This window comes from Chiloscyllium plagiosum, unplaced genomic scaffold (assembly GCF_037043375.1).
Source record: "Chiloscyllium plagiosum isolate Xiang-an unplaced genomic scaffold, Cpla_swu_hap1 HiC_scaffold_35, whole genome shotgun sequence".
Classification (NCBI taxonomy): Eukaryota; Metazoa; Chordata; class Chondrichthyes; order Orectolobiformes; family Hemiscylliidae; genus Chiloscyllium; species Chiloscyllium plagiosum.
This window is the reverse complement of record NW_028270173.1, coordinates 5,485,657-5,498,738: the sequence shown is the minus strand read 5'-3', so window position 1 is coordinate 5,498,738 and position 13,082 is coordinate 5,485,657. Positions and strand designations below refer to the sequence as shown.

The window sequence follows — 13,082 nt, the reverse complement described above, 5'->3', positions numbered from 1 at the left end:
TTGAAGGCAGCATGGTGGCTGTGGTTAGCACTGCTGCCTCACAGCACCAGGGTCCCAGGTTCAATTCCACCTCAGGCAACTGTCTGTGTGGTGTTTGTACATTCTCCCCGTATCTGTGTCGGTTTCCTCCCACAAGTCCAAAGTCCAAAGATGTGTAGGTCAGGTGAATTGGCCATGCTAAATTGCCCATAGTGTTAGGTGCATTAGCCAGAGGGAAATGGGACTGGGTGGGTTACTCTTCGGGGGGTTGGTGTGGACTTGTTGGGTTGAAGGGTCTGCTTCCACACTGTAGGGAATCTAATCTAATGTTGGATCACTGGGAATAAGGATAATCCCATTTATTTCACATGAAGGAGTGAATCAGTATGTATTACACACACTCTGGGCTGGGATAGAATACAGTGCCGCCTCCTACAGTGTAACACTGTCTGCGATTCATGCAGATGGGTCAGCACAGACGTGAAGGGCTGTAGATCTGGCTTTAAGACAACTGGACAATCCTATCCACATAATCTGCTCTGTCAATAGCCACTGTGATGGAGTGGGGCAGACGTTACATTCTCTGACATGACCTGCTGGCTGCCCTCTCTAAATAATCAAAATGGTCAAACTTTATAAAATCACAGGAGACACGGACACAGTCAATGTCTTTCCCCCCAGGGTAAGAGAGTCCAAAACCCCGAGGGCATAAGGTGAGAGGGGAGAGATATAAAAGGGACCCGTGGGGTAACGTTTTCACGCAGAGGGTGTTGCGTGTGTGGAATGAGCTGCCAGAGGAAGTGGTGGAGGCTGGTACAATGACAACATTTAAAAGGCACCTGGATGGGGACGTGGATAGGAAGGGTTTGGAGGCATATGGCCAAATGGGACGAGATTAGGTTAGGCTATCTGATCAGCATGGACAGGTTGGAGCGAAGGGTCAGTTTCCGTGTCTACGAGAAGGACCAATCTGCACAGGTGAAATCAGGATGAGGAATACACTGTGAAATTCCAGGGAAATGCATGAGACATCTTTTACACCAAATTACAATCCACACGGGCTGTCGGTCAAGCCCACACCTCCCAGCCCCATGACCAAACACTGGGCGGGTTCATTCAGAGAGGGTGCACACACAGCCTCAGGCATGGGGGGACATCATTTAAACTGCAGACGGCCTAAGGAGTGCTTTCACATTTCCCAGTTCTTACCCAGTGGGGCTGAGATTGTGGGTAGGGGTGGTCAGATACCACAGAACTGCGATGCCTCACCTAAAGGCGAACACTGCAACCATCCCGAAGACAGCAGTATGTAAACATCTGACAGTGATTGTATTTTTTTTAATCTCTACGTTATATTTTCAAACATCAGCCACTCTTCGGCCATCAAGCCAAACGGTGCCCTTCCTACAAACCATCAGGAGGGGTGGGTGGGGGGGTGGATGAATTGTGGTCCCAATTCACAAGACAAAGGATCGGTAATGGGGGAAGAAGTCAGGAGTGGAGGCCGTCTCTCTCTCTCTCCCTCCCCAGGGCTGGCAATTATGGGCAGGATATACATTCTGCTCTCTTACTTTCAGAGGTATGAACAGCCATTTGAGTAATTGAGGGGGGGTTGAGCTTTTATTGTTTGGAGGGGATGAGGGGGGGGGGGGAGAGGGGAGGGGATGAGGGGGGAGGGGATGGGGGGGATGAGGCTACATAATGTTTCAGATGAGAGTGTGAGTTCAGTGACCAAGAACACCAGACCACCGACCCGCTGAGACTCTCACCTGGGATTTGGCCGGGTCAGCCAAAGGGCTGGAGTACACAAGACCAGAGACCACACTGGGACGGACGGCAGCAGAACTGGGGGGGAGAAGGGGGGGGAAACTGATGACCAGGATGCACATGATGGGTTGAAGGGCCTCTCCAATTCTATGAAACCAGACAGCAGATCTTCACTCAATTCATCGTTTTTAAAGCATTGATTAAAGGATGGGGCACGGGGAAAGGGGGGAAGAGGAGAGGAGAAAAGAGGGGGGAGAGGAGAGGAGAGGGGGGAAAGGAGAGGGGGGAGGAGAGGGGGGGAAGGAGAGGGGGGGAAGGAGAGGGGGGGGAAGGAGAGGGGGGGAAGGAGAGGGGGGGAGGAGAGGGGGGAAAGGGAGAGGGGGGGGAAGTGGGGGGAAAGGGGGGTGGAGAGGGGAGAGGGAGGCAAGAGGACAGGGGAGGGGGAGTGGGAGGGGAGGGAGAGGAGAGGGAATGGGAGGGGAGGGAGAGGAGAGGGAGAGGCAAGAGGACAGGAGGAGGGGGAGGGGGAGCTGGGCCTGGGCAGGTCACTGTCACATCAGGACAAAAACACAAGAATGCAAAATTTCAGGCAGTGGCAACAATGGGTGGGCCAGGAGGGAAGCAAGCTGATTGGCTGAGCCCGAGTAGCCGAGGCGTTGCCGTGGAGAGAGCAGTGGAGGTTCGTCACTCCCCCTGTCCCCACCACACATCTGCCCTTCCCCTCTCCACCCCCCCCCCCCCCCCCCCCCCCATGGGGGTCGGGAGGCTGCCCTAGCCATCCTAATGAGGGGTTTGGAGGTGACGTACAGTGGACCACTCACTGAGGGGGCAAGGTGCAGGAGACTCAGGTCCGGGAAGTGCCCGCTGCACCTCGGGTTACCCTGCTCAGGCAGAGTACCCCAAAACTGTGGGACAATGGGTGTATAGCAAGCAGTCAGGGGGTTGCTCAGTCAGGGGGTTGAGGGAGAAGGGGATATGGTCCCATTAACAGGCCTCTTGAAAATCTACCCCAGCTGTGAGTGACAGCCCATAGCGCCAGCACAACGCACGTGGGCACCCGACTGAATCTCACAGCCACATCCTGTTCGATACGGCAGACAGAGAACAGGGCACAGCCACCCAGCTCCCTATATTCAAACCCCCAACCACAACGGCTATCGTTGGATGGGGCAGCAGCCAATCGAAGATCAATACCCGCTCAGAGACGTTAGGAGACACCTCTGAATCAAGGTCTCCTGCTCCTGAGGTCGGGACATTACCACCGTGCCACATAGGGCCAGGAGGCTCATTTGTGCTTGCCAGGAGGGGCAGGGCTGTGCAGAGTGGCTCTGCAAATGCAAGGTAGCTATTCGACACTGGGTGCCTTCACTGGATGACCCAGCGGGGTGGGCCCTGAAGCAGAAGTTGTCTCCAGGGCACTGCCTCAATCCATCGGAGAACACGTGCCGACCCGTTTCCCTGGGGTGCACATGGTTATGGCCGCTGGAGATCTGGCATTCTTGCATGTGTCCTGATGGAAGCTGCAGCGACAGCTCTACCCTTCCACGAAAGCCACAGCACAGAGCTACAAGCAAGTCCCGCTCAGCAGTGAATCTCCAGGATTGACTGAGTTCACACTGCTCCCACCATGGTGAGGGGGGGGGGGGCAAAGCAGAGTCTACTAACTCAGGCCCAATATCAAACAGACAGAGGTGCAAACCCTAGGCTTACTGAGCGAGAAGGCACGAGGGGGTTGTGCGCGCGTGCGCCCCAGGGTGGGGGTGGGGGACGGGTTCTGCGGTGCCCGGGAAAAGGTGAGTTCTGAGAAACGGCCACAGGGCCAGAAACGTGAGCTCTGCTTTCTCTCTCTCCACAGATGCTGCCAGACCTGCTGAGTTTCTCCAGCATTGTTGGTTTGTGCTTGGGTATGAGACAGGAGCATTGCCAGACTGTGCACCAGTCTCCCCGCCCCCCTCCCTGCCCAGTGATACGCAGCTGCTGGGGGCAGGGGGTGGCAAAGAGGAAGGGGAATGTGATCGGCTCATCTAGGATACCCAGACTTGAGCAGCCATCTGTCACTGACTCCTCCAATACAACCCCAGGGAAGGGGTGGGAACGTATAATACACCCGAGCATGAGAAGCTAGCGCTTAGAGATAGGGGTGGGGGGGGGGGAAATAGGGGGGATGAGAGAGAGAGAGATTGCAGGGGGGGGGGGGGGAGATACAGAAGGAGGTAGGGGATGAGAGAGGATGGGGAAAGAGGGAGTGAGGAGGTGGGAGAGGGATGGGTGTGTGTGTGTGTGTGTGTGTGTGTGTGTGTGTGTGTGTGTGTGTGAGTGAGTGAGTGAGAGAGAGAGAGAGAGAGAGAGAGAGAGAGAGAGAGAGAGAGAGATATGGGGGAGAGGGAGGGAGAGAGGGAGGGATGGAGGGAGAGGGAGGGGAGGGATGGGGGGGAGAGGGAGGGAGGGATGGGGGGAGAGGGAGGGGAGGGATGGGGGGAGAGGGAGGGAGGGATGGGGGGAGAGGGAGGGAGGGATGGGGGGAGAGGGAGGGAGGGATGGGGGGAGAGGGAGGGAGGGATGGGGGGAGAGGGAGGGAGGGATGGGGGGGAGAGGGAGGGAGGGATGGGGGGAGAGGGAGGGAGGGATGGGGGGGAGGGAGGGATGGGGGAGAGGGAGGGAGGGATGGGGGGAGAGAGGGAAGGATTGGGGAGAGGGAGGTATTGGGGGGGGAGAGGGAGGTATTGGGGGGGGAGAGGGATGGGGGAGAGAGAAAGAGGGAGGGATTGGGGAGAGAGAGAGAGAGGGAGGGAGGGATGGGGGAGAGAGGGAGGGAGGGATGGGGGAGAGAAGGAGGGAGGGATGGGGGGGAGAGAGGGGAGGGATGGGGGAGAGAGGGAGGGAGGGATGAGAGAGGGAGGAAGGGATGGAGGAGAGAGGGAGGGAGGGATGGGGGGAGAGAGGGAGGGAGGGATGGGGGAGAGAGGGAGGGAGGGATGGGGGAGAGAGGGAGGGAGGGATGGGGCAGAGAGGGAGGGAGGGATGGGGCAGAGAGGGAGGGAGGGATGGGGCAGAGAGGGAGGGGAGGGATGGGCAGAGAGGGAGGGAGGGATGGGGCAGAGAGGGAGGGAGGGATGGGGGAGAGAGGGAGGGAGGGATGGGGGAGAGCGGGAGGGAGGGAGGGATGGGGGAGAGCGGGAGGGAGGGAGGATGGGGGAGAGCGGGAGGGAGGGATGGGGGAGAGCGGGAGGGAGGGATGGGGGAGAGCGGGGAGGGAGGGATGGGGGAGAGCGGGAGGGAGGGGAGGGGATGGGGGGAAGCGGGAGGGAGGGAGGGAGGGATGGGGGAGAGCGGGAGGGAGGGAGGGATGGGGGAGAGCGGGAGGGAGGGAGGGATGGGGGAGAGCGGGAGGGAGGGAGGGATGGGGGGAGAGCGGGAGGGAGGGAGGGATGGGGGAGAGCGGGAGGGAGGGAGGGATGGGGGGAGAGCGGGAGGGAGGGAGGGATGGGGGAGAGCGGGAGGGAGGGAGGGATGGGGGAGAGCGGGAGGGGAGGGAGGGATGGGGGAGAGCGGGAGGGAGGGAGGGATGGGGGAGAGCGGGAGGGAGGGAGGGATGGGGGAGAGCGGGAGGGAGGGAGGGATGGGGGAGAGCGGGAGGGAGGGAGGGATGGGGGAGAGCGGGAGGGAGGGAGGGATGGGGGAGAGCGGGGAGGGAGGGAGGGATGGGGGAGAGCGGGAGGGAGGGAGGGATGGGGAGAGCGGGAGGGAGGGATGGGGGAGAGCGGGAGGGAGGGAGGGATGGGGGAGAGCGGGAGGGAGGGAGGGATGGGGGAGAGCGGGAGGGAGGGAGGGATGGGGGAGAGAGGGAGGGAGGGAGGGATGGGGGGAGAGCGGGAGGGAGGGATGGGGGAGAGAGGGAGGGAGGGATGGGGGAGAGAGGGAGGGAGGGATGGGGGAGAGAGGGAGGGAGGGATGGGGGAGAGAGGGAGGGAGGGATGGGGGGAGAGAGGGAGGGAGGGATGGGGGGGGAGGGAGGGGATGGGGGGGGAGGGAGGGAGGGAGGGATGGGGAGGGAGGGAGGGATGGGGGAGGGAGGGAGGGAGGGAGGGATGGGGGAGGGAGGGAGGAGGGATGGGGGAGAGCGGGAGGGAGGGATGGGGGAGAGAGAGAGGGGGAGGGATGGGGGAGAGAGAGAGAGGGGGAGGGATGGGGGAGAGAGAGAGGTGGAGGGATGGGGAGAGAGAGGGGGAGGGGATGGGGGAGAGAGAGAGGGGGAGGGATGGGGGAGAGAGAGAGAGGGGGAGGGATGGGGGAGAGAGAGAGGGGGGAGGGAGGGATGGGGGAGAGAGGGGGGGAGGGATGGGGAGAGAGAGAGGGGGAGGGATGGGGGAGAGAGAGAGGGGGGAGGGATGGGGGAGAGAGAGAGGGGGAGGATGGGGGAGAGAGAGAGGGGGAGGGATGGGGGAAGAGAGAGAGGGGGAGGGATGGGGGAGAGAGAGAGGGGGAGGGATGGGGGGAGAGAGAGAGGGGAGGGATGGGGGGAGAGAGGGAGGGGGAGGAATGGAGGAGAGAGAGGGAGGGGGAGGGATGGGGGAGGGAGAGGAGGGGGAGGGATGGGGGAGAGAGAGAGGGGGGAGGGATGGGGGAGAGAGAGAGGGGGGAGGGATGGGGGAGAGAGAGGGAGGGGGAGGGATGGGGGAGGGGAGAGGGAGGGGGAGGGATGGGGAGAGAGAGGAAGGGATCACAGAAGTTAAGATAAAGAGGGTTGGAAGTGGGGGGGGGGGGGCACTCAGACCATATTTCAGACATCTTGAAATAAAAATCATGACACTTTCAGATCCACTGGCAAACAGGTGAGACGGTTCTCCCGGAACCGAACAACACACAGGACGGTGTAGGCCCACTGACTGGCTCTCCTCCTCGGGGGGTGGGGGCTGGCTCTCAGACTGTACACAGCTGCTCCTGTCCCACTGCCTGGACACTGGACTGTTGCCCACCTTCCCCTCTGTCCATCTACAAGGTCCAGGGCAGGGTGAACTCATATGATGGCAGAGGGGTACAGTGCGTAGCATCAAAGTTCTTCATGTGCTTGTGGGCCTGAAAGGCAAACAGGGAACTGTTGGTTCAGGGGTGACCTGAGCATCTCCCAGCAGGACTTTCCCTCCCCCTCCCGTACAACAGGCAAACTGCACAAAGGTGAGGTTACACACGTGTGTGTATGCACGTGCAAGAGAGTGTGTGTGTGTGTGTGTGTGTGTGTGTGTGTGTGTGTGTGTTGTGGTGTGGCTGCAGTGGATCGGTGTGTGACTGTATGCCCCGTCTGCGGCGCGTGCCGGTGTCCCCCGTCTGCAGCGCGCGCCCTGCGTCCCCCGTCTGCAGCGCGTGCCGGTGTCCCCCGTCTGCAGCGCGCGTCTGCGGGGTGCGCCTCTGTCCCCCGTCTGCAGTGCCTGTCAGACGGGGGACACCGGCGCGCGCCGCAGACGGGGGACACCGGCACGCGCCGCAGACGGGGGACACCGGCACGCGCCGCAGACGCGCGCCGCAGACGGGGGACACCGGCACGCATCGCAGACACGCATCGCAGACGGGGGACACAGACGCGTCTGCAGCGCGCGCCTGTGCCCCCCGTCTGCAGCGCGCGCCTGTGCCCCCCGTCTGCAGCGCGCGCCTGTGCCCCCCCGTCTGCAGCGCGCAGCCTGTGCCCCCCGTCTGCAGCGCGCGCCTGTGCCCCCCGTCTGCAGCGCGCGCCTGTGCCCCCCGTCTGCAGCGCGCGCCTGTGCCCCCCGTCTGCAGCGCGCGCCGCTGTGTCCCCCGTCTGCAGCGCGCGCCTGTGTCCCCCCGTCTGCAGCGCGCTGCCTGTTGCAGCGCGCGCCTGTGTCCCCCGTCTGCAGAGTGCGCCTGTGTCCCCCGTCTGCAGAGTGCGCCTGTGTCCCCCGTCTGCAGAGTGCGCCTGTGTCCCCCGTCTGCAGCGCGTGCCTGAGTCCCCCGTCTGCAGCGCGCGTCTGTGTCCCCCGTCTGCAGCGCGCGTCTGTGTCCCCCGTCTGCAGCGCGCGTCTGTGTCCCCCGTCTGCAGTGCGTGTCTGTGTCCCCCGTCTGCAGCGCGCGTCTGTGTCCCCCGTCTGCAGCGCGCGTCTGTGTCCCCCGTCTGCAGCGCGCGTCTGTGTCCCCCGTCTGCAGCGCGCGTCTGTGTCCCCCGTCTGCAGCGCGCGTCTGTGTCCCCCGTCTGCAGCGCGCGTCTGTGTCCCCCGTCTGCAGCGCGCGTCTGTGTCCCCCGTCTGCAGCGCGCGTCTGTGTCCCCCGTCTGCAGTGCCTGTCTGCAGAGTGCGCCTGAGTCCCCCGTCTGCAGCGCGTGTCTGAGTCCCCCGTCTGCAGCGCGCGTCTGTGTCCCCCGTCTTCAGCGCGTGTCTGTGTCCCCCGTCTGCAGCGCGCGTCTGTGTCCCCCGTCTGCAGTGCGCGTCTGTGTCCCCCGTCTGCAGCGCGTGTCTGTGTCCCCCGTCTGCAGTGCGCGTCTGTGTCCCCCGTCTGCAGCGCGTGTCTGTGTCCCCCGTCTGCAGTGCGTGTCTGCAGTGCGTGTCTGTGTCCCCCGTCTGCAGTGCGTGTCTGCAGAGTGTCTGTGTCCCCCGTCTGCAGTGCGCGTCTGTGTCCCCCGTCTGCAGTGCGTGTCTGCAGTGCGTGTCTGTGTCCCCCGTCTGCAGTGCGTGTCTGCAGAGTGTCTGTGTCCCCCGTCTGCAGTGCGCGTCTGTGTCCCCCGTCTGCAGTGCGTGTCTGCAGTGCGTGTCTGTGTCCCCGTCTGCAGTGCGTGTCTGCAGAGTGTCTGTGTCCCCCGTCTGCAGTGCGCGTCTGTGTCCCCCGTCTGCAGTGCGTGTCTGCAGAGTGTCTGTGTCCCCCGTCTGCAGTGCGTGTCTGTGTCCCCCGTCTGCAGTGCGCGTCTGTGTCCCCCGTCTGCAGTGCGTGTCTGCAGAGTGTGTCTGTGTCCCCCGTCTGCAGTGCGCGTCTGTGTCCCCCGTCTGCAGTGCGTGTCTGCAGAGTGTGTCTGTGTTCCCCGTCTGCAGTGCGTGTCTGTGTCCCCCGTCTGCAGTGCGTGTCTGCAGAGTGTGTCTGTGTTCCCCGTCTGCAGTGCGTGTCTGTGTCCCCCGTCTGCAGTGCGTGTCTGCAGAGTGTGTCTGTGTCCCCGTCTGCAGTGCGTGTCTGCAGAGTGTGTCTGTGTCCCCCGTCTGCAGCGCGCGTCTCTGTCCCCCGTCTGCAGTGCGTGTCTGCAGAGTGTGTCTGTGTCCCCCGTCTGCAGCGCGCGTCTCTGTCCCCCGTCTGCAGTGCGTGTCTGCGGAGTGTGTCTGTGTCCCCCGTCTGCAGTGCGTGTCTGCGGAGTGTGTCTGTGTTCCCGTCTGCAGTGCGCGTCTGCGGAGTGTGTCTGTGTTCCCCCGTCTGCAGTGCGCGTCTGCGGAGTGTGTCTGTGTTCCCGTCTGCAGTGCGCGTCTGCGGAGTGTGTCTGTGTTCCCCCGTCTGCAGTGCGCGTCTGCAGAGTGTGTCTGTGTCCCCCGTCTGCAGCGCGCGTCTCTGTCCCCCGTCTGCAGTGCGTGTCTGCGGAGTGTGTCTGTGTCCCCCGTCTGCAGTGCGTGTCTGCGGAGTGTGTCTGTGTTCCCGTCTGCAGTGCGCGTCTGCGGAGTGTGTCTGTGTTCCCCGTCTGCAGTGCGTGTCTGCGGAGTGTGTCTGTGTTCCCCGTCTGCAGTGCGTGTCTGCGGAGTGTGTCTGTGTCCCCCGTCTGCAGTGCGCGTCTGCGGAGTGTGTCTGTGTTCCCGTCTGCAGTGCGTGTCTGCGGGGTGTGTCTGTGTTCCCCCGTCTGCAGTGCGTGTCTGCGGGGTGTGTCTGTGTTCCCCCGTCTGCAGTGCGTGTCTGCGGAGTGTGTCTGTGTCCCCCGTCTGCAGTGCGTGTCTGCGGAGTGTGTCTGTGTCCCCCGTCTGCAGTGCGTGTCTGCGGAGTGTGTCTGTGTTCCCGTCTGCAGTGCGCGTCTGCGGAGTGTGTCTGTGTCCCCTGTCTACAGTGCGTGTCTGCGGAGTGTGTCTGTGTTCCCCGTCTGCACTGCGTGTCTGCGGAGTGTGTCTGTGTCCCCTGTCTACAGTGCGTGTCTGCGGAGTGTGTCTGTGTCCCCTGTCTACAGTGCGTGTCTGCGGGGTGTGTCTGTGTTCCCCGTCTGCAGTGCGTGTCTGCGGAGTGTGTCTGTGTTCCCCGTCTGCAGTGCGTGTCTGCGGAGTGTGTCTGTGTCCCCCGTCTGCAGTGCGTGTCTGCGGAGTGTGTCTGTGTCCCCCGTCTGCAGTGCGTGTCTGCGGAGTGTGTCTGTGTCCCCCGTCTGCAGTGCGTGTCTGCGGAGTGTGTCTGTGTTCCCCCGTCTGCAGTGCCTGTCTGCGGAGTGTGTCTGTGTTCCCGTCTGCAGTGCGTGTCTGCGGAGTGTGTCTGTGTCCCCCGTCTGCAGTGCGTGTCTGCGGAGTGTGTCTGTGTTCCCGTCTGCAGTGCGCGTCTGCGGAGTGTGTCTGTGTCCCCTGTCTACAGTGCGTGTCTGCGGAGTGTGTCTGTGTTCCCCGTCTGCACTGCGTGTCTGCGGAGTGTGTCTGTGTCCCCTGTCTACAGTGCCTGTCTGCAGAGTGCGCCTGTGTCCCCCCCCCCGTCTGCAGTGCGTGTCTGCGGTGTGCCCCTGTGTGTGATAAAGCCAGCAACGTGATGCACTGGGGAGGGTGTGTGTGTGTGTCTCACTCACTCCTTGTGAAAGTTGCTGGCTGGACCAGTAAATTAATTGGCCCAGATATCGAAGCACCAAATTCAAATTGTGTGGTGTCCCGGATTTATTGGCACAGTGTTTCCCTCCTCTGTGCCATTCCCCCACCCACCCTCCCCTCCCCTCCCCAAGGAACCCTGCTGAAGTAGGGAGCCTGACCCTGACTGCTCTGTCAGCAGTCTATCCCATACTGTGTACAAGGTGGTCAAACCTGAACACAGCAGCAAGCCAGTTTCCTCAGCTCCAGCACCCAGTCACTCACCAGGAATATGGCCAGCTGTCTCCGCCCTTCTGTTGTCATGTCTTCCCCTGATGGATAAGTAGAGAGAAGACAGTGAGGGAGCCGCTGAGTACGAATCATCATCACTCAGAGGACAGTACGACGTCGACACACTGTCATCAGGACAGAATTGCAAGAACACCAATTTTTGACGGGGGACGACAGCTTACACTGCACCAGTTCCAAGGGGAGACTGTGGCTGGGGTCTCGTGTCGATGGGCCAGACGGCAGATTACCTTCCCGATGGGATACCGGCCACCATCACCAGTGATCCCGGTAACTCCGGTGCTTGGACTATGGCTGACCAGGTCAGGAGTAGTCATACTCTGGCACCCCCTTTTCCTGGGTCAACACTTTCACACACAGGTGACTGTCCAGGAGGGGGGGGGGGGGGGGGAGACTCCTTCATCCAGAGACTCATACAGTCACTCGGAACAGACCCTTCCCTCTAACTGGTCCGTGTCCCCCAAACTGAACCAGTCCCACGTCCCTCCAAACCTTTCCCATTCATGTCCTTATCCAAATACCTTTTAAATGTTGTAACCGTCCCCACATCCGTCACTCCCTCGGGAAGGTCATTCCACACACAAACCACCCTCATGGCCTTTCGAAAACTTGCCCGCCTCACCTTAAAAACACGCCCCCTCGTTTTCAATAGATTGACAGTGAGGGGGCAGAGGGTTTACAGGGGGATGTGGGGAATAACATTTTCACCCAGAGGGTGGAGGAGGGGGGAACTGGAACTCACTGCCTGTGAGGAGGGTGGGAGAGACAGAAAACCTCATCATGTGCTCTCGGGATGCTAAGGCTATGGGGGTGGAGGGGGCGGAAACAGGCTGAGAATAGTTAGGCGGCTGTCTCTCACCAGCTCAGACTCGTTGGGTCTTTTCCTGAGCTATAGATCTCTCTGAGTGGGTAAGCACAGTGCACCATTGTAATGTTGAGGGAGAAACTATGATAGGGTCACACTGCTATTGGTGAGATAAAGATGGACTGAGCTTAAATTCAGCATCCCCATCCCCAAGCCCCCAGCCCCACGCAGCTTGGTCCAGTTTGAACCAAGTGACCCTGAGCCTGTTGGGTAAATGGCTCAGACAGGGCACTCACTCACCGACAGTCCAGGGGAACTCTCCTCCGTGCTCTGTCTTGTAGGACTGCAGGACCGAGGTGCACCAGTCATCATCCACTTCATAGCGACTGTAGAGAGAGGCTGGGGACAGCAGAACACAGGGCTCACCATCAGAACCTGCCCCAAGGTGATGGCAACTGCCCAGCCACAGCCGCCATTCCATCACCACGCACCACTGCGGGACTGCATCACCCCTCGGCTGGAGGACGGTGGGCTACGTGGGGACGAGGTCGAGCACGGAGCCCAACATCCTCTGCCGACTCAGCCCACCCCCACCCCCACAAAAACATCCTGTGGAAGAATAACAGAGAAAGGGTTCCCCTCCGAGCCCCTCCCCATCCCGACTTGGAAATATATCGGCCGTTCCTTCAGTGTGGCTGGGTCCCAATCCTGGAATTCACTCCCTAAGGCACATTGTGGGTCTACCTGCAGCGGTTCAAGAAGGCAGCTCACCCCCACCTTCTCAAGGGGGGCAACTAGGGAACAGGGGCAGTAAATGCAGCTCACCCCCACCATCTCAAGGGGGGCAACTAGGGAACAGGGGCAGTAAATGCAGCTCACCCCCACCATCTCAAGGGGGGCAACTAGGGAACAGGGGCAGTAAATGCAGCTCACCCCCACCTTCTCAAGGGGGGGGGCAACTACGGACAGGGGCAATAAATGCAGCTCACCCCCACCTTCTCAAGGGGGACAACTAGGGAACAGGGGCAGTAAATGCAGCTCACCCCCACCTTCTCAAGGGGGGGGCAACTAGGGACAGGGGCAGTAAATGCAGCTCACCCCCACCTTCTCAAGGGGGACAACTAGGGACAGGGCGTGTGCCATCCCAGGAGAGAATAAAACAGGTTTTGTCTCACACATTCCTGGGCTAGCTCTCTCACCCAGGTCACACCCACCACCCTCGCCCATCCTCCATGTAGCACCAGGAAGCTGTCCAATTCAAGCAGCCAACCGGCTGAAGGCACCGCCTCCGAGTGACCTTTAACTTGCCACGCTAAAGCGAGAGTAGAGCCATTCAGGACATGCCCAAGGCCAACCAAGAGCAGCAAATGGGAATGGGGTGAGGGCTTACTCTGCTGCAGGGAGTTGGAAGCACACAGCCACTCCTTAATGACGCGTATAGATTCGTCCACCATCACCTTTGGGTACCTGGAAACAGCAAGAGGGGGTAGGGAGGGAAA

The 13,082-nt window shown here is 61.3% G+C and overlaps 1 protein-coding gene across 1 annotated transcript; it reads right to left on the bottom strand.

The window, feature by feature from the left end:
• Nucleotides 1-6,447: 6,447 nt before the first annotated feature.
• On the bottom strand, nucleotides 6,448-13,047 carry LOC122541573 (phosphatidylserine lipase ABHD16A-like). The gene is made up of 4 exons (XM_087979144.1): nucleotides 12,974-13,047; nucleotides 11,884-11,982; nucleotides 10,755-10,801; nucleotides 6,448-6,822 (listed from the first exon to the last, which is right to left on the bottom strand). Exons 1-4 carry the CDS (start codon nucleotides 13,035-13,037, stop codon nucleotides 6,739-6,741), a joined length of 294 nt encoding a protein of 97 aa, XP_087835270.1. The 5' UTR covers nucleotides 13,038-13,047; the 3' UTR covers nucleotides 6,448-6,738.
• Between the last annotated feature and the right edge of the window lie 35 nt (nucleotides 13,048-13,082).

Coding starts and splice junctions, on each gene's coding strand:
- LOC122541573 (XM_087979144.1), bottom strand. CDS start 13,037: ATGGTGGACGAATCTATACGCGTCATTAAGGAGTGGCTGTGTGCTTCC. Junction 11,983..12,973: donor TTCCAACTCCCTGCAGCAGA/GTAAGCCCTCAC, acceptor TGCTGTCCCCAG/CCTCTCTCTACAGTCGCTAT. Junction 6,823..10,754: donor GACAGCTGGCCATATTCCTG/GTGAGTGACTGG, acceptor TTTGCCTTTCAG/GCCCACAAGCACATGAAGAA.